The sequence below is a fragment of the Hoplias malabaricus genome, chromosome 1, assembly GCF_029633855.1.
Source record: "Hoplias malabaricus isolate fHopMal1 chromosome 1, fHopMal1.hap1, whole genome shotgun sequence".
In the NCBI taxonomy this organism is placed as follows: Eukaryota; Metazoa; Chordata; class Actinopteri; order Characiformes; family Erythrinidae; genus Hoplias; species Hoplias malabaricus.
In genome coordinates, this window is record NC_089800.1 from 41,903,172 (window position 1) to 41,922,142 (window position 18,971).

The window sequence follows — 18,971 nt, forward strand, 5'->3', positions numbered from 1 at the left end:
GGAAAGGCACAGCAATAATCCAGATTCATTTTCATGACAGGGAAACAAATTCTCCACTTTATTCCTCCTTTTCGGCATTACTTCGTGTGTGTGTAGATTTTAATGAAACATAAATCAACTGAAATGTAGGAATATGAGCAAATTATGTAGTCGTTTTTGACTCCACATTCAGTTTGAGTAGTTTACATTCACTTCAGGTTTCTGCAGTTGCATTCTCTCTCTCTCTCTCTCTCTCTCTCTCTCTCTCTCTCTCTCACACACACACTCACACACACACACACACACACACACAGTGAGAGGTAACCCTAATCCCACCCTAAACTTAACCTTTAACTGTCCCCTAACCTTCACGTATCCCGTTCTCCGCCCTAAGCCTAACACTACAGAAACCTTAACCCTATCGTATCTACCCTATAATTACCCAAACATTTACTCTAACCCATGTAGCCTTATATTATTGAAATACCGAATTACAAAAGCACCATAGTGATAGTTATTCAGATATGGGGAAAAAAATCCCACAAACTATTTAAAAACGAGGTACTGATTTTTAAGAATATATTACACTTTTTCCTCCTCTAGCTGGTAAGAATAGTGCTTCCACACATCACCTGAGTGTACTAGGGTGTTATTTAATATATTATTGAGGAGGTGTCCTGTCTGGACATAGTCAAAACATCCCAGTGTGCTGTATGTCCAGTTAAGCATAGGAAGCTGGCAAGGAAGGAAAGCAGATTTTTTTTTGGGTCAGCAGCAAGTTTCCTTTTTACGTCTTCTGCACATTTTGCTTTTGTTCTGTTCATTCCCAGCCATTCCCAGCTGTCAAATGGAATAAACTGATCTTTTATGCAAAGCTCAGAACATAATTTGAACTTTAAATCCATTATTTTGTTTTCCTGCAGAGATGTCATTATATAATGTCAAGTCCTTGAGTTTAACCAGACAAAGATGTGAGTCATTTTTTACCACCAATTTAATTTATTTTAATTTAACAATTTTTAAAATGAAATAATATAAAGCGTCTCTTACATGGGATATAGATTTAATGAGAATCAAACTTTTTGGTAAACCCTAAATGAACTAGTTTATGCTCCATTGAGCAAGTCTCTCACAAAAGGGCGGACATGTTTCAAATGCATTTAGTACAGAATCTCTAATACATCCAGGTAACTAGGTGTCAATATAATCGCTGATTCTTAAAGTGAAGAATAATGGCTGACTGCTCCTTTAAAACATCAGTAAAACTTACAATGAAAAAAACAATGTGATGCTTGTAAATAAAATTAATCAGAACAATAATTACCCCAAATCTTGATGGAATCCATAGAATATTTTCATGTGGATAAGACAAGCCCACTAGAAGAACATTCAAGCATTTACCTCTCTGTGTTTGTTCATCTTTGGCCAATACCAGCACTGGCTGGTAAATATCAAACTCAATAATACATTGAAAATATGAGACCATGACCAGTCCTCAGGGCCCTCAAACTGTCCTTGTGTCCAGATCAGCTATAGCAGGTATTTAGCACTCATACAGTCCTACATTATGTGCTTAAGGTGTATTGGGAGCTGGAAAAAGACTAAAACAAATTCAGACAGCAGGGGTCTTGAAGCCTGGTTTGAGACTGGTCAAGTCCCTTTATGAGTAACATAAGGTGAGTCTTAAAAGAGCGTCTGTAGCATAAACTCACGCTCAAGTTCTCTAATGAAAACCTTGTGCACCATCTGGTGCTAGTAGGCTTTTGTTTTAGGCTGGAACAGATGTCACAAAACTGAACTGGTTCCCAGACTTTGAACAAATGTTAAGGATAGAGCAGTTTCAGGGTCGCATCTGGTGAAATTCAACAGAAAATGGGAAAAAAGGCACACATGTATACTATATGCCTGAAAATGTTTATTTTTTCTGGCCTGGCTTCACACTAGCTGTTGGAACATTGCTGTGATGTTGGATTATCTGTTCTGGATCACTAATGCCACTGCAACTCAGCCCAATTACTGGATGGTGCCCCATCATCGTCATGCATCATTCATTTTCACTGTTTCACAGCCCAATGTGGGACGGTTTACAACCATCTTTATGACACTTTATGACACTTGGTATTGAGTGCAACAATGAGTGCAAGGCTAACCACTACTCTAGTGTCCCCCTTTATACTGAGGGAATATAGGGAATAATATATTATGCATGATGTCGCTTTCTCTGCCGTCAGCACATCTTTGTAAATTAAATTGCATAAACAAGCTATTTTAAGTAAATAAATTTTAATGTCAAATTTTTTTAGCCTGTGGCAGTTTAACCTCACCCACATGTTTTGTTATAAACATGCCTACTTCCTTTGTGTGTATTGGAACAACGCAAAAAACGTGAAAAAAATAGCATTGCTACATTTTCACGCAAAAACTCAAAATTAAAAATTTTAGGCATGTTTTCAAAATTTTGTTTAAATAACTTATTTTCAAGCATGTGATGCTCGTGTAAACTCATCTGAGTCAAGTAACAGGTGTGGACAATATAAAAATCACACCTGACTGCAGTTTGCCAAAATGTATGTGAGTAAACCAAAATCCTTTTGGGAAAAAGTCTCATGGACAGATGAGAAATTTTGGTAAAGCACATTCTACTGTTTCCCAAAAACAGAATGAGGCCAACAAAGAAAAGAGTCAAATATGGTGGAGGTTCAAAGATGTTTTGGTCCTGTTTTGCTGCCTCCGGGATTGGGTGCCCTGACTGTATGTAAGGCATCATGAAATCTGATGATTACCATAGGATTCTGGGTCGCAATGTAGGGCCCAGTGTCAGAAAGCTGGGTCCTAGGTCATGGGTCTTCCAGCAGGACAATGTCCCCAAACATACTTAAAAAAGCACCCAGACATTGATGGAAACAAAAAATACTGGAGAGTTCTGAAGTGGCCAGCAATGAGTCTGGATCTAAATCCCATCAAATACCTGTGGAGAGACCTTAAAATTACTGTAGGGAGAAGGCACCCTTCAAATATAAGAGACCTGGAGCAGTTTGCAAAAGAAGAGTCCAGAATTCCAGTTGAGAAGTGTAAGAAGCTTGTTGGTTATTGGAAGCTATTGATTTCAGTTAATTCTTAAAAAGGGTGTGCAACAAAATATTAAATTGATTTTAAGTTAATTTTTAGAGTTTTGCGTGAAAGTCTATCAATGTTGGCTGTTAACAACCCACCCTTTGCATTAAACAGTCCTTCTATAATGTTTTTCAGCTGGAACTACATGTGATATCCTACCAGTTTCTTTAATAGAGTCATTCCTAAGCTGTGATTTAGCGTCAGTAAATTTCACTCGGATGTGGACATGAACAATACATGTACTGTACGTAAGAAATACTTGTAAATGATATATTTTGTCACCTTTAGGCCTAGTCTAATACATGTAAATAATAATAAGAAAATACTTTTGGCTAATCATCTTTCACGGTTTTCCTAGATTTTCCCTCAATATCCGTGATATAGCGGCCATAAGAGCCCTTGAAAAAAACCCGCGAAGTAGCGAATAGAATATTACAGGCTATTATTACATACACAATAAAGCTAATTTTAGGAGTTTAGAAAATGTCATTATAGTCCACCAGGGGGCAGCATTAGGCTGAAGAAACATTTCCTTTGCCTCCCTCGAGTCTGTGCTCAACTTGACAAGTTAGAGCCTTACAGAACATTGAAAATCACACAGAACTGAACAGTGAGAGAAAGCGTAGTAGTACAATATGGCGATCATTAAACATAAATAAAACAGACATAATGAGCACAATGGAGCAAAATGAGATCAAACTAACCATTTATATTTATTATTACAGTTACAACAGTATAAAGGATTATCTTAAATAACTTGTAGTGTTGTACTGGCCTGTGTACGCCCAATACATTTTTGTTGTTTTTATAAGGAAAGTGATCTTATTTTTTAAAATTCCTCCTGAATGATATGAGCTTGAAGCAATCACAGGCAATCATTCAATAATTTATTCTGACCAAGTAATTTGATTGGATAAGAAACACTCCATAATATTCCAGTTCCATAATTCCATGATATAGCATGTACTAGCACTGGGACTGTTACCACTAAATGTATCACTCCTTCTGATGGACTGGGTGATCCAGGGGGTGTTCCTGCCTCATGTCCAGTGACACTGTATGGGCTCTGGACCAGCCCTGACCCTGAACAGCATGAAACAGTTACAGAATATGAAAGAAGGACCTGTATTATTCCACTGTACTTAAGTGTTCTATTAACTGTTCTTTGAGCACTATTGCACAAGAGGGTGTTATATAGAAACAAACAAATCATAATCTTTTGTCACTACAGTTAACTAATAAATGGTGCTTTTATACTGTTATATACATATAATGTTTCGGTTCACTGAGCTGGATTACTCACTGATGCTTTGTCATACTTTGATGATGCTGATATGGTTTCATGAAGTAAAAGCATCTTGTCTGTAATTTAACCCTTTTATAAACCTAGACACCTGTGAATTTGGGTTGTCCTTAGAGCCAAATTACTTGCTGATGCTTTGTCAATCCTTGACGGTGCTGATATAGCTCAATAGAGTAATTCCTACACATTGTTCTGATTTCTATCTCATTGTAAGTTAACACTGTGTAACAAAGTTAAAAAAAAGTTAAGGTTTTTTTCACAAGTTAACATATTTCTATATGGCTAATGGGCAAGGTCTACTTGCTAAGCCAGAGCTGCATAGAAACACACAGAGGGATAGCAAATGGTGTGGAAGTACTCTCTGAATTGTATAAATGGTATACTGTATTAAAATTGTGAACATCACCTTTAAGCAACACTTCCAATATTTGCTCTTGCACACCCTTGGCATTTAGATAAATGTGTTTGTCAATAGGTGCCCTTTCTGTGAGAGACATGTGACTAGTTCTGATTCAAACTTTAGCTAATTTGCAGGTCGTGTGTGATCGCGTGGAGGCTCTGGTGTGGATTAAGAAATCCCTTTCACTACAGAGCATCAAAATAAAGAAAACTATCTGCCTTTTAGCTCAATAGGACAATTCGCAGCATATCCTCTTACACAGTTAAGATGGCATTTTAAATGAGTCAGACTGCCACGGGTGCTTCTAGAAATGCGATAGTTTTGCGTGTTGTCTGTTGTTAACGTATGAAAAAGGATACAGTGAAAAGTACAGGCAGATACTTCAGTTTGTTCTCTTCTCTTTGGGTTACACACATTGACACGTCTAACAATTGTTTGCTTTTCGTTTGTAACCTTGCCTTTATGTTGACTCTTTGTGTAGGGGTTTAAAAATGTTGAAATGAAAAGGTCTTTTCTTCATTACATTTCCTACATTCAGGAAAGAATGACTTGTGTATCAGTGTGACACATCTCAAGATTTTAACATTGAAAAAAAATCAGTGTAGGTGACAAAATGTGTCTTTGCAAGGTTTTGGGCCAGTGCCAGCTGCTAGAACAGCTTCAGTGCGCTTTGATGTAGAGATATGGTGACTGCAAAGGTCATAGCACATGAATTACATTTTTTCACATTTGTAAAACCATTCAATGACCTCTTATATCCTGTAGATAGGGGGACTGACAACCTGGAAAAGCCCTTTACCATCAGGATAGAAATGATTTGTCACAGGATAAAGATGAAGATCAGACAGAATTACTTATTATTGACTTGCAGTGACCCTTTTCTCTATTGGGACAAGTAGGCCCAAACCAGCAAAAGTCAGTTACAGAGTTTGCACAGCTACAGGCTGACCTTACTGTTGGGTCCAAGCATTAAAAAGATATGAAAAATTTACTTTTACTGTCATTGTACCACATGCAACATTTTGAGGACGCCATTTTAATTTTTGGACAATTTTAGCCTTGTTGACTGCCTGCAGGGGGATGTCATTGTTGTCATGGAAATTATTTTGCAAGGTCCATGATTGGAGAAAATGACAAAAGGACATACAGTTTTGATTGACTGCAATGGTTGTGATGGTTTATTGTTGATCTGTAATAAGCTAGGTCTGGACTTGGACTGGGGTCGGTATTTTGAGTGCCACTGCTGTAGATCTTTGACTATGGATTGTAAGTCACCAAGTCTCCAATATGCAATCATCTTTGTAATGTGGGGTTTATGCACTGGAGCCATATTATAATATCTCTCTACGAAGCTATGGATTAACAAACTTTCATATCCTGCACTGACATTCTCAGGGATATCCTCAGGAACAGATGGGATATTATTGCTCCACCGTATCATGCTGTACTTCGAGTTTCTGAACACACTGGACCTTATAAGGAAAAGAGATTTCCTTACCCTCAGATAGATTTCAAGTCATAAATAACCAAATGGTTGGGTTCCTTACAGCATGGAAAGATGTAAGATGGCATTTATTATCAGTAGCTAGTGTTCTCTTTTGTAAGCCTGTCTGTCAGACTGTCTCCTGAACCTATATGAGAACAGAAAAACAAAAAGAGTCTCTGATTAAAACAACACCCATATGCCACCTGAGAGCATCCCTACCTCTGGTGAATAGAGGTGTCCACACTTTGGCAACAGGAGAATCTGAGGTGTCTTGAAAGAGCATTCTGTCAGGGCATTTCAGGTTAATATTATTTTTTCAGTATATGAAAATATCAATAAACACCAGAGGAAATGTGTTATAATATTTTGTTATTCTATATGCAGGCATGATATTTATTGTGCAAAAGGAATATATATTCAAGTTTGTTTTGCCCAAAAGGCACAGACTACTTAAAAGTGCAATTTGTTGTAGATTTTGTGGACTTTCTACCACTGAACATCAACTGTAATTCGCCATGTGTTCTTCTCTTTCTTCTTGTTCTTGAACAATTTATTGAACCCTGTACACTCTACATTAGTCTTTCATATTCAGCATGTTCAGACCTGGGGTTGTGGGGTGGTAGCAAGTAAACAGTAGAAATCTGTGCGAAAATGTCTAATTCTACACTTGTGACTTGATAATCATTAAACAAAATTAATTCTATTTGGAAAAACAGAAATGAAATTTAATTAATATACTTAATTTCTCTTCCACATCTAATTATTTTTAATGTAATGATTTCACCTCATTTACTTGTAGATGTCATAGACATAAATGCTGAGCTATCCAGCTAGTTGTATCGCAGTATAGTTTCATGTCAAGCAGCCTCCATTGAGCAGTTCTACAGAGCAGTGGATGTGAAGTGTCAGAGTGTGACGCACTGGAGTGTACAATGTGAAATGTGTTCTCTGACCAAAGGGCTTTTTGACAAAAATATTCTAGCTCAGTTCTTTGTCCGTTTTGTGTCAGACAATAACCTTTCACTCAAAGAGACATTTTAGCCCATAGCAGGGGTTTCGTAAGTCAGTCATCTCTTGAAACACAATAGTGGGGCTCACATGAACCCAGTGTAATACAGGTTATTTTTAGTGTTCTGTCTATATTGTGGCATGCCATCAACTTTCCTACTTTCAAGCCTTTCCATTCCCAGGAGATGATCCTTCATTTAATGTGTCTTGGGATTTGTCTCTATGTTTGATTTAGTACATTTCAAAATATTTTCAGTAAAAATGTAAAAAACACTTGCTGTGGCACAAAACCCTTGTAATTTAATTTTGTAATTTTTTTTTTCCAGAATCTGAGAATCTGAGTACATTTATGGAAAAGATCTTGTTAACATAACACTGGGGGAAATTTCCTATTGGTTTATATCTGCCAGTTAAGGAGTCCTGGCACGTGCACATTCATGCTGTGCAGCATGAAATGTTTCATTGTAGAATCAGAGCTTTCTGTGTGCTACAGCATCCCTTGTCACTGATATTCTCTGTGAAAAAATCCATTAAATGTACGGTAAAAAACAGCAGCTGTGGTTGCCAAAATTTCACAGTTAAATATATGGTCAAAATGTATATAACATTACAGTAGTTTTTTTGTCAGTCATACATTTTACATTCAACAACTGTTTTGTTTACTGTACTCTTCTGTTAAAAACAGATATACAACATAAAAACCCATATATACATAGGGGGAAAAAAACATTTATTTTGCATAAAATTAACATGTAAACAGTGTGACACATGAGAGAATGGAGACTGAGATATAGTCATACTGCATATATAGCCATACTTAGACATAGCCATTCCACGTCCTATGTTATCCCCCTTAAATGCAACCCTGTCTCAAAGACAGAGAATAACAAAGAAACTCTGAAAATCACAGAAAATATAGAGCAGCAAGGCATGCTGGGAGCTCCCTAATGAGTCTCAGCTCCTCCCAGTCCTTGGCCACTTGTACTGCCCTTAATGGTTTGTGCATTTAATAGTGAAATTATTTATTTTTGTTTTACAGTAAAGTGATGTAAAAATTACTGTTTTGCCTGATAAAAGAGTATCTACAGAATTTCACTGTTACAGAAACTGTTTTCAACCTTTTTAGAGTTTACAGTTTTTTAATGTCATTGTTTTAGTTTTTCATCGTTAAATTCATGGACATTTTTTACATTGTTGCTGGATGCACTGCGATTTTATAGAGTAAGTACAATACATTTTTAAACCAAAGTAAAAATAATCAGAGTTGGTATTTTAATTGTATTCAGGTTCATGTGTTATTTTCTTCAGAATGACAATATTTTGTGACTCAGTTAGCACATATTCATTACCTACATGTATAAAATGCAGAAATGGCAGCCACTCAAAGCACTGCGGAAAGAATGTTTTTTCCTTCTCTTGAAAAATCACCATTTACACACACAGTGTGGTTTTTATGTAATATAAACCAAAACAAACATCAGATATTTGGGGGTGTTGATGCATTTCAGATTGTTGGTTTTCCACAAGTTAAGGTAATCTAAAGTGATAGAAAAAAATTTTGTGTGTTGCTTGCTTATGGATTTATTTTTTTTCTGGATAAATACCCCTTAATCACTTACAAAATTACAAGAACCACTAATACGAGAAAAGAAGGCACTTAGCCAGAGAGTGCTCTGTAAATAAACAGTAGCTGGTGTGTTTCCTACTGCACTGACAGACAGAACCACCTGACATTTCCATACAGTTTGCAGTGACGAGAATAATAATCAGAAGATCTTCAAAGTGGTGCACCAGTCCAATCATAAGGAGATCACCAGGGTATAAAGCAGGTGAACTGTGTTCTCTGGAGATACAGAAACCTACCCAAACTCGTTTTTGTCATCAGGCATCTAATTACATATACACAAGTCCTAATAGTCCTCAAAAGTTGTTGATAACAAGAAAGCAGCAGTGAAATTGTTTGTTTAATCTATAAATAGCTATATTTGTGAGTTGTGAATTATTTTCTCAGCAGAGAGATCTAACCCATTCATTTAATCCCTTATTGCTCACTAGCAGCTCAACTCAGTCACAACACAGAGCCTAAATGTTTCCAGTTAAAGAAAAATTATTTTTTATTTTGGAAATTATAGGCAATATAGGCAGAGTAGAAAGAGGCCAAAGCTAATATTCTGGCTTTTAACATGGTTAGGGTTAGGGCTGATTCAGTCCAAATGTGCTGTGCTGACAAATAGCAAAAATAACACTGTAAATATGCATACTATATTCTGTGCCAGAACTTACTAGCACAGTCTTCAAGTCATTTACTTGTCAGTTATTTAGTTGCTCTGTGTTCATCTTTACAGAAGTCACAAACCTTATCTCACACCTCCTTCCTATCAATTGTGTTGTACACACACACACACACACACACACACACACACACACACACACACACACACACACACATCTATTCACACTCATCATATTTCTACTGCTATATAAGGAGCATCACATACTGTCCATCATATGCTGCGCACTTCAAGTGACAGAACAAGGTAAGCTACAGTTTCTGAAATGCCTTGGATTTTGAGCTTAGATCTAAAAGCTTATATAAAAATTGATTCAAAAGTACATTTTAGAATAATAAAACACAACATTTCATTATGGATTATAATGGCTCTAATATGGATATTAATATTGTTTAGTGTTCAAATACTACCCAATATTACACGTATACACACAATGAAAGACGTGGTTTAGAACTGCGATTTTTGGAAGTAAATTAAACCTTTGCATGAATATGGTCTTAAAAATTAAGACCTGAACAATATGCTTCAATATTGTTTTTACAATATATACCCAAATCTTTGTGGACTTGTGCATCCAGCATTAATAGAGTTGTAAAGGAATCTTCCTAAAAGCAGCAGTAACAGCTTCTACTCATCTGAAAAGGCTTTAGATCAGAGGCTGGACAATTTCATTGAGGATTTGTGCACATTCATCATCTATTGTGAATCATTTATATATTATTCACCCATCCATTCATTGACTGTAACTGCTTATCCAGCTCAGGGGTGCGGTTAGTCCAGATCCCACCCGGAATTACTTAGGCTTGAGATGGGCTCCAATCCCATTCATATATTACATATATGTAATAATTTCTGCAGTTTGTTCTGTAATCATTTTAAGTGTAATGCCCATGTTTTTAACAGTGAATCTTCAAAGAGACATGCTTTGGTGGCTGTGTGTCTCAGTGCTGTTTGTGGCTTTACAGCCATCTCTCTGTGTCTATAACTGCTCCTCCCTCTACAACAGGGTCCCAAGTGAGTTACAACTCCACAAGTACTAATTTTCTGAACCATTCAATTATTGTTACCACCTGGTAATTTTTTCCCTCTATACCCCAGGCAACAATGACCTGACAGTGGTCTGCGGGATCAGTGTCATCACCCTGAATGTGAATCTGTGCACTGCACAGTGGGCTGGATTTGACCCCTCTGGCCTGGCTCTGAACAGTGAGCACAACAACACGCTGTGTAAGGGCAGCATAGACACCAGTGTGAACCCCCCGGTCATCCGCTTTCAAATGCCTATCAATGACAGCTACGCCAACCCATGCCGGCAGTCTCTGCAGGTGGGACACCTACTAGTTAAAGTGTATGATGATGGAAGTGGCCACTACAGTGATCCTTAACGTATCAACAGTTGTCAGACGCCAGTGTGACAATGGCAGAGTTGGTAATGTTGTAGCTCTTAAACCTACTCTGCAATAAGGCACAAAATGGTGGCCATTTTTTGGTAGCTACCATGTAGTAGTGGTCGCTAGCTAATAATTGTCAGTCTGCCCACAAAAAGTTCCCTCCGAATTTTGCTTTTTAGTGCCCCCCCCAACACCTGTAACCTGACTGTTCAATAATTGAATTCTGACTATGCTTATGACATGAAGCCTGAAATTTATCTGCACTGTAACTTAAACAACAGCAACAAATGACATGTTTTGACTTTGTTGCTCAGATTGTAAATGAGGCCCCCAGCTCCTCTGGACCCTTCAGTCAGTTCTCCACCATCCAGTCAGTCATCATCACTGGCTACATTGACACACCCAGCTCCTTAACGGGATTCATCAGCTACTCCACAGACCTCTACTACCACTTCTCCTGCCGTTATCCACTGGAATATCTCCTCAACAACACCAAGATAGTGGCGTAAGTTTCAAATTCATTGACGCATCATTCCATTGACTCTTTCTCTTACATACTTAAAACAAATAGGTAGAATCTCGTTTTAAACACACAGAGATCTTACTACAAATAGAATGGAACACTGGTGAAAGTTCATGGTAGAGTACATTCTAATACTATTTGGATGTGTTAGAATGGCCTTTAAATCCTCAACCCATCATTAGACATCAGTACTCAACAGGCTGTTACTGCAGCAAAGAGGGCCAAACTATGGGAAAAGGCTCAGATCAGTTTCTTAAAGACACCTTCCAGTGAAAATCAATTTAAGAATCCAATCCTTTCAATTTTGCTTGGCAGAAACTGAAAAAAAAAGGAAAATAAATATTGTAGATTTATAGAGCTGGTGCATACTTAATGATGGTGAAGAAGTTATATCTAAGTCTCTTTTAAAGTATTATATTTTTGTCATGTATTATTTTTGTCTTGGAAATAACTCTTGGAGATAACTCTGATCAATAGAGATTAGTTTTTGGTGGGGGTTTCACTGCTGCCGGTTAGCCTGATAAGTTATTCACATTAAACCTGACTACTCAGTGCTGACATTTGTGATTAGCAGCATTCACAAAAAGAGGCTGAAATGTACATAATATCTACAGAATATACTATTCATTGAAATGAAAAATAAATTAGACAAGGAATAGAGTGACAAATAGAATGACTACATATGGCATTTGCTTATACACTTATACACTTATGTATTTCATTCCCAGATCGTCTGTGTCTGTAGCCGCCAATGACAAAAACGGAAGCTTTGTTGACACTCTGAGCATGAGTGTGTACAATGTGAGCACACTTTGCTTCTTCATTTATCCTTGTTTTAAATAATTCTTGTCTCAATTATGTCCCTACTGATGCATTAATATATTTTATTTTCAGGATTCAAACTTTTCGTATCCATTGGTGGTGCCACCTAGTGGATTACAACTGCGCACAAATGTCTTTGTTGAAATCAAAGCAGTCAATCTCAGTGGGAAGTAAGTGCGTTTTTCAATAGTTGGGCATGCAATATATTTTGGAATTATTATCCAGGAGCAATCAGCCATTTTCTTCAATGATTCTTCTTCAAATTATAAAACACCCATTATACGGATACCTGGTGGCCTGAATGTATCTGAGATTCTGCACCAAACCTATTTTAATCATGGCTGCCCAATGTGTGGGACCTGCTTTATTTCATTCTGAAACCATAGTATAATTCGTTTCTTCATGTCTTGTGAGGTTCACTTAAAAGAGACCATTAAACTATTAAATGATAACGTATATAAATATTGTTTGATTTTCTTTAATGTTATATTTTTATATACTTTTTAATTATTTGATCACTTTTCCAATTAAGTGGCATGTCTATTAACTATGTATTTGTATGCAATTTTTGCAGCTTTTATATCCTCTTGGATCATTGCTTTGCGACTCCAACACTCTACAATTCATCCAGCACTGAGCAACATGATTTCTTCACTATGTGAGGAATCCAGTTTAAAATATATATTAACTGCTTTTTAAAAGAATGACTCAGTGACTGTTTCACAGCTCAAACCTTATTTCATTGCTAAATGTTCTCCCACATGTTCTCCCACAGATGTAAAGTTGACTCTCACACAACTGTAGTGCAAAATGGAAACTCCAAAACTTCTAGGTTCTCTTTTGAAGCATTCCGGTTTGTGGAGCATCGTGATCAAGACAGGTCCACTATTTATATCCACTGCATACTGAAGCTTTGTGAACCTGACCAGTGCAAGTCATTTATGAATGTAAGCAAATACTTACAGAAAATCATTATATTTTCTTATTAACTCAAACAAATGTAACATGCAACTTATGTTTGGTTTGTATATGCAGAATTGCAATAGCAAAAGAAAGAGAGCTGCAGAACCTGGAAATGAGGCCACTGTGTCAGTAGGCCCAATATATACGGCTGCCCAACGTAAGTCGACATTTTGACTTTTCAGTTATTTCTAGCCCACTACAGAGCCAAAGGTTTGTCAACAATTTTCCTGTAAGCATTTCTTCTGATATCAGAAGGGAATGTTTTATGGAATGTAGCCACATAATCAGTAGTGAGGACAGGTATTGACCTCATACCAACCCATGCCAAAGGTATTGGATGGTGCTCTATTACTCCAAAAAATGTAGGTTAACTGTCTCACAGCCCAATGGTTTAACAGGATTTTAACCCCTTAAGCCCAGGCTTCGCATTGGACATTTTGATAGTAAGCTCATGTGCAGGTGTTTCTGGGAGACCCATTCTATTCCCAGCACACTTCTATGGATTTTATAAAAGCTATGTGTACACAGTTTAATGCATGTGTACATAGTGGAGCTGATTTCACCTGTGTCCACTCTAAAGTAGCTGAATTCACTAAACAAAAGTGGTGTCTGTAAATGTTTGGTATATACATTAGAAGGTCACAGTTCCCCACTAGGACCTTTCCACCCATTTTCCAAAGTCCGTTTTTGGCCTCCCTCTGGTGAAAATTAGCTGAAGGTTTGGGTGGGAGGATTGCAAGTATCAGTAATCCACTCTTGCCCTGGTAACAAGATTTTGGAAACACAGAGTTGGCAAAAGTAAAAAGTCAAGTCGTCTTCAGGATTTCATTCCATCTGCCAGATTTCTCTGTAACCTTAAACCAGCATAAACCAGAGCATTTGATACAAAAGTGAAAAATGAATTTCCCCATATTTAAAGTATTTGAAATAGGCTATGAATTCTAGCAGAAGAAGTTATGAGAGGTCATATTGCATTGTCTGATTCCTATGTAGGTGATAGTTTAACAAGAAGTTGAATCATTCTCTCTACACTAAGTTCAATAATATTACAATTACCTATCTTTGCATTACCAGATAAAGAGTAATATGGGGTGACTTAGTTAGCTGACATGAACATTTTAGCTTTTGAACATGAGAACTAAAAAAACAAGTCCAGTGCTGCAAATTCAAAACATGGTATATGTATTTTTTTATTAGCTATGGTTAGCTAGCACAAAGTTTTATTATGTTTATATGTATGTGAGTGGATGAGGAAACTGAAGGGTGTTATGGCTCTGAATTTGTAGTGTCCCGAACGTCTGACAGCAAAAGTACATACCGGAAAATTTATACGTCTTATATATATATTATATATATATAATATATATTTATATATATAATATATATTCTTTTAAAGGTTGTTGGATCTGTTAGTAATGTTTGTTATATTGGTTTAATCAGGTCCTGACCCGAGTGTTTCTGCCAATGGTAAGAAATCCTTTGTCTTTGTAATTTGATTATATCTTTATATCATTAAATATTTCTTTTAGGAATGAATGTATTAAATAAGATTTTAACATGTGGTTTAAAGTTAAAGTGAATGATACAGCTTCTTAGTTCTTCTACTGACACAAAAAGCTTCATTTTTTGATATCCCTCAAAGAGGGGTTCCTACTCTATCTCTCCTAACCTAGCAAATGCAAAGCAAGAAAATTAAGAAAAGTTGCATAGTGTTTTTTAATTTGGAATTAGGAACTATCTTAATAAAATGTTCAGAGAGGTGATAGGAACCACTCTGGTTCTTATGGAGTGTTTGATCTTTATTGCAGTTGGGGGTGCTGCTCAGTCTGAGAAAGGTCAGGATAAGATGACTGGGGCAGTGGTGGGGGCTGTATTTGCCACCGCTGCTGCAGTGCTACTGGTTGTGGCTGGGTGGTTTGTACTGAAGAAAGTTCACTGGATTAGCGGACTGCCTCACTTAAAATAAAAGACCCAGCAGCTCGCCATCTGCTCTGCGGCCTATTGTGATCCAGCAGACACTACACTGTATTGTGCATGTATGGAACACTATGCATAGTCCTCCAGAGGTACTTTTCCTACCATTCAAAAGATGAGAAACAATGTTTTTAATGTCATAAAACTGAGTTTAGCTGTATTTTACTCTTTACTGTGAACTTTTTTTAGTTCTTTTCACTCTCCCTCCCATCGTAAAATCATTACAAGCTCATGTGGGACCCAATAAACCATACTGACTGAATAGAATATATACATAAAATACCTAGACATATTGAATGAACCATTTGAATGATATCTTGTGTTGCAGAGTTAATATTGTTTGTGGTTTAAGTTATTCACTGTATATAAAATATTAATCTTACAGCTTTTGAATGGTAGTGCATGTACATTGGAGATGTCGTGTGATATTTAGTAGAGAACACATTTGTAAATGCTAGTAGGAACAGCTATGGGAAGAAGAATAAAGGATCTATAGAGGGATAAGGGGTGTAATTTTACTGTAATAATTTTACATTTTACTGATTGTTTTCAGATACTGAAATTGCAATTTATGAATTCCATTTTATTAACATATTAAAATTCTAATAGGTTACTTATTGATCTGCTAAGCCCTCTTTAGTTATTGGGTATGGGCTATTGAAAGTGGTGTATTAAACAATAATGTCAGGTATAATTTGTACATGACAGGTGTTGTTTAATCACTCAGGTTATATAAGAATTTCAAGCAAGATTTGATTAATGAACCACACAATCAATTAATGATATATACACATAATAATTATAATTACTGTATATACACATGTTTAAAAATAGAACACATTATGAATATCTGTATGTGAAAGTAAACACATTCAAACAAAAAACCTTAATATACATGCATGTGTAAATCTAAAGGTTGGTGTTACTATATACAGACTGGTTTTCTTCACTGTATGAAAAGATACTGTTATAAAAGTCACCTACAAAATATAATAAGTTCTGTACTGTACATTTTGACTTCTATTTACACTACAGTGGTCAATATGACGTCAGTCGAGAGGTAGCTCTCTAGTTGAGAGTGTGCACAATGTCCTGGAGTAATGCGTTCAGTCTGGTGGAGAAATCCTCTTGTATGGATTCAATATTGATGTGACTGGATGGATCCCCTTGGCTCTGCTGTTCCTCCAGCTTGGTTATTTGTGAATCTAAATCAGCAATGAGCTTCTGATTCTGACTGGAGGAGCTCTGGCAGAATTGGAGCACCTTGGAAGTTGCCTCATCTCTCGGTGGCTGTGCTGAGGTCAGGAGACTAGCCAGTGAGACTTTTAGTGTTGCCACTCTGCCTTGAACCTCCAGGCTGAAGGAAACAATTTCCTGACCAAGCCGTGCAGTCACCTCCTCCCACAGCTCCTTTTTGCTGCTGTCGTGATCCTCCTCCACAGCCTCGAAGGCCTTTGTTTTGAATTCCTCAAAGGCAGCAGTCCTCTTCCAATGGCTGTCATTCAGAGCTTGACCAATCTTGTCCAGTGCCTCTCGGTATGGTGATAGTCTGTCAGCCGGCAGGCCCTGGAGGCTCTGACTGAGCTGACCGCAGAGCTCCTGAGTGTTGGAGTCTAAAGCCCCTTGAAGTTGTTTGGTGAAGGGGGCCAGGATCTCACGAATGTTGGCAGGAGTGAGCTGGGGGTGGGAGGGGTAAGGAGAGAGCCTCAACCGGAGCTCCAGCAGCTCCTGCCTCAGACGGGCCCTCAGGCGCTCAGACTCCTGGCTCAGCTTCTGTCTCAGCTCCACCGCCATGGGGTTCTGACTATTCTCTGAGTACAGGTCACTGCTCACCACGTGGCTCTTCCACATTCCGCTGCAAAGCACAAACATTAATTTATTTATTTTACCATATATCATTTAAGCTAATTATTCAGTAATCATGAATTGTTTGGTAAGGCCTTTACACATCATCAGTAAATTAATTCAAACATGTATAACTGATGCTATTACAGTTTGCAAACTTTCAAAGGAGCAGGAACTCCATAAATCCATTGTCAGTTGCAGTGATCAGATTTATTTGTTGACATTTTACATGACTTATCTATCAAGCTTCTGAATGGAACTTTGAAATGGAAAAAACACAATAAAATGTAAACAAACAAATAAAAATAACTTGTTTATGTGAAAAATGTCAGAATATTGCACATCTTTGTGTCTAGTTACATCGTGTTTAGTGTTTAATGGCCTTTTTCATCAAAAACAAAGATTGCCATAAACATGACTTCTAAATAATGCCACAGAAAGCCTGCAGTGAATGATCTTTTAAAGACCTAAGTTTGTAGATGTTCCATGTTTAAATCCTTTCTTTGAAGTGTGTAAAGAATGAAATGCATGGCCCCTTTCTCCTCCATTTAATATAAACCATTCAGGTAACATTATTTGTAGCTCTAGTGGAGAGATTGCTCTGTTAAATTATTTTAACTTACTTGAATTCCTTGGTAATGTCTGCTTTATCAATAGCCAGGTTTGCTGTTTCCTCCTGGACACTCCATGATGCTTCTTGACTGGCCGTGTCTTGCTGAATTGGAAATGCTACAGAGTAGACAGAATTTCAGGGAGCAAGTTATTTATATACACACACACTTATATATCATAAAAATGGTACAATAGTACCATTAAAAGTGACTATTAATATGGGCTACAAACCTGTTAAGTTTGCGAGAGATAAAGCCAAGATCACAAACTGGAGCAGCAGCATGTTTTCTTTATTGAAGGGATAATGTGGAGCAGAGTTAAAACTGGGACTCTTTTCATATGTCCTAACAATCAAGGGGAAATGTGGAGATCAGGGTCTGTGAGAGGGACCTCAACACCCTCTACTTTTAAAGCAATCCCTTATCAAAGGTCTTCAGAGACCGCCCATATCAACAAGCAACACGTGGAGGGTCACAAAGATAAGAGATCAGTGCAGGAGCCGCCATCTGCCCCCTTCAGATTGGCCACATCAAAAGCTGATGCATCCTCCACCGGTCTACTTCAGAGTAATCCTAGTGATGTCACATCAAGGCCGCTGCTGACGCACCTAGGAGTCAGATGAGGTCATAACCAGGTTTGATGTTTTACTACCGGAGGTGTTTTGTGTGAGCTGTTAGCTTTGTTCTTTCCCCAACTGAAGTGACTTGTAAATGTTAATGACTACAGTAGTCACACTTCTTAATCAAACTAGTTAATTTCACAACTATATACAAGTTTTTTTTTAAAAGGCCCATTTCCTTTAAACAAATTGTGTCCCACTTGTTTGTGTAAAGAAGTTTGCCCTGACACAAAAACTCCCAGAGAAATCTCTCTATAATCCACTTCTAGCTGCCCTATCTCCAGTGCAGAGAACAAAGGTGCTGTTTGTTTGTGCTCCGCTGAATAGCGGCTATTTGATTTTTTGCCTACGTCTGCTGGGACCAAACTATTTATAAACAAAGCTAACAGTGGCACTCTCTGCAGATCTGGCTCAGGAGAAAAACTGGAGTAATGGGGTAACATGGATTTGGAGATATGTTTGCAGTTCATGTTTATAATAGATTTTCAAAATAATTATTAACATGTTTGCTTTATCAATGCTTTAGCCAGTTTTTAGACCTACATTCCCTGAGATTTGTGAGAAGTGAAAATTCCAGGGACTGATTGTGGTATTTGTTGTGCTTTGTCCATTGATTATTTCTCATGTGCAAATAATTTGAA

The 18,971-nt window shown here is 37.3% G+C and overlaps 2 protein-coding genes across 2 annotated transcripts; one reads left to right on the plus strand and one right to left on the minus strand.

The window, feature by feature from the left end:
• The first annotated feature begins 10,501 nt into the window (after positions 1 to 10,501).
• LOC136690443 (zona pellucida-like domain-containing protein 1) lies at positions 10,502 to 15,246 on the plus strand. The gene is made up of 10 exons (XM_066662571.1): positions 10,502 to 10,595; positions 10,680 to 10,906; positions 11,287 to 11,477; positions 12,224 to 12,296; positions 12,390 to 12,487; positions 12,892 to 12,975; positions 13,093 to 13,264; positions 13,353 to 13,437; positions 14,721 to 14,747; positions 15,089 to 15,246. The coding sequence occupies exons 1-10, from the start codon at positions 10,502 to 10,504 to the stop codon at positions 15,244 to 15,246; spliced, it is 1,209 nt and encodes a 402-aa protein (XP_066518668.1).
• Positions 15,247 to 15,920: 674 nt separating this feature from the next.
• On the minus strand, positions 15,921 to 18,081 carry zgc:162608 (uncharacterized protein LOC100037332 homolog). The gene is made up of 3 exons (XM_066642605.1): positions 17,943 to 18,081; positions 17,723 to 17,828; positions 15,921 to 17,109 (listed from the first exon to the last, which is right to left on the minus strand). Exons 1-3 carry the CDS (start codon positions 17,992 to 17,994, stop codon positions 16,323 to 16,325), a joined length of 945 nt encoding a protein of 314 aa, XP_066498702.1. The 5' UTR covers positions 17,995 to 18,081; the 3' UTR covers positions 15,921 to 16,322.
• Between the last annotated feature and the right edge of the window lie 890 nt (positions 18,082 to 18,971).

Excerpts from the sequence above, each read along its gene's own strand:
- LOC136690443 (XM_066662571.1), top strand. The coding sequence starts at position 10,502 with ATGCTTTGGTGGCTGTGTGTCTCAGTGCTGTTTGTGGCTTTACAGCCA. Across the intron at positions 10,596-10,679 it reads CCTCTACAACAGGGTCCCAA|GCAACAATGACCTGACAGTG; the intron begins GTGAGTTACAAC and ends TCTATACCCCAG. Across the intron at positions 12,297-12,389 it reads TGAGCATGAGTGTGTACAAT|GATTCAAACTTTTCGTATCC; the intron begins GTGAGCACACTT and ends TTTTATTTTCAG.
- zgc:162608 (XM_066642605.1), bottom strand. The coding sequence starts at position 17,994 with ATGCTGCTGCTCCAGTTTGTGATCTTGGCTTTATCTCTCGCAAACTTA. Across the intron at positions 17,829-17,942 it reads ATCTCTCGCAAACTTAACAG|CATTTCCAATTCAGCAAGAC; the intron begins GTTTGTAGCCCA and ends TCTACTCTGTAG. Across the intron at positions 17,110-17,722 it reads GACATTACCAAGGAATTCAA|CGGAATGTGGAAGAGCCACG; the intron begins GTAAGTTAAAAT and ends TGTGCTTTGCAG.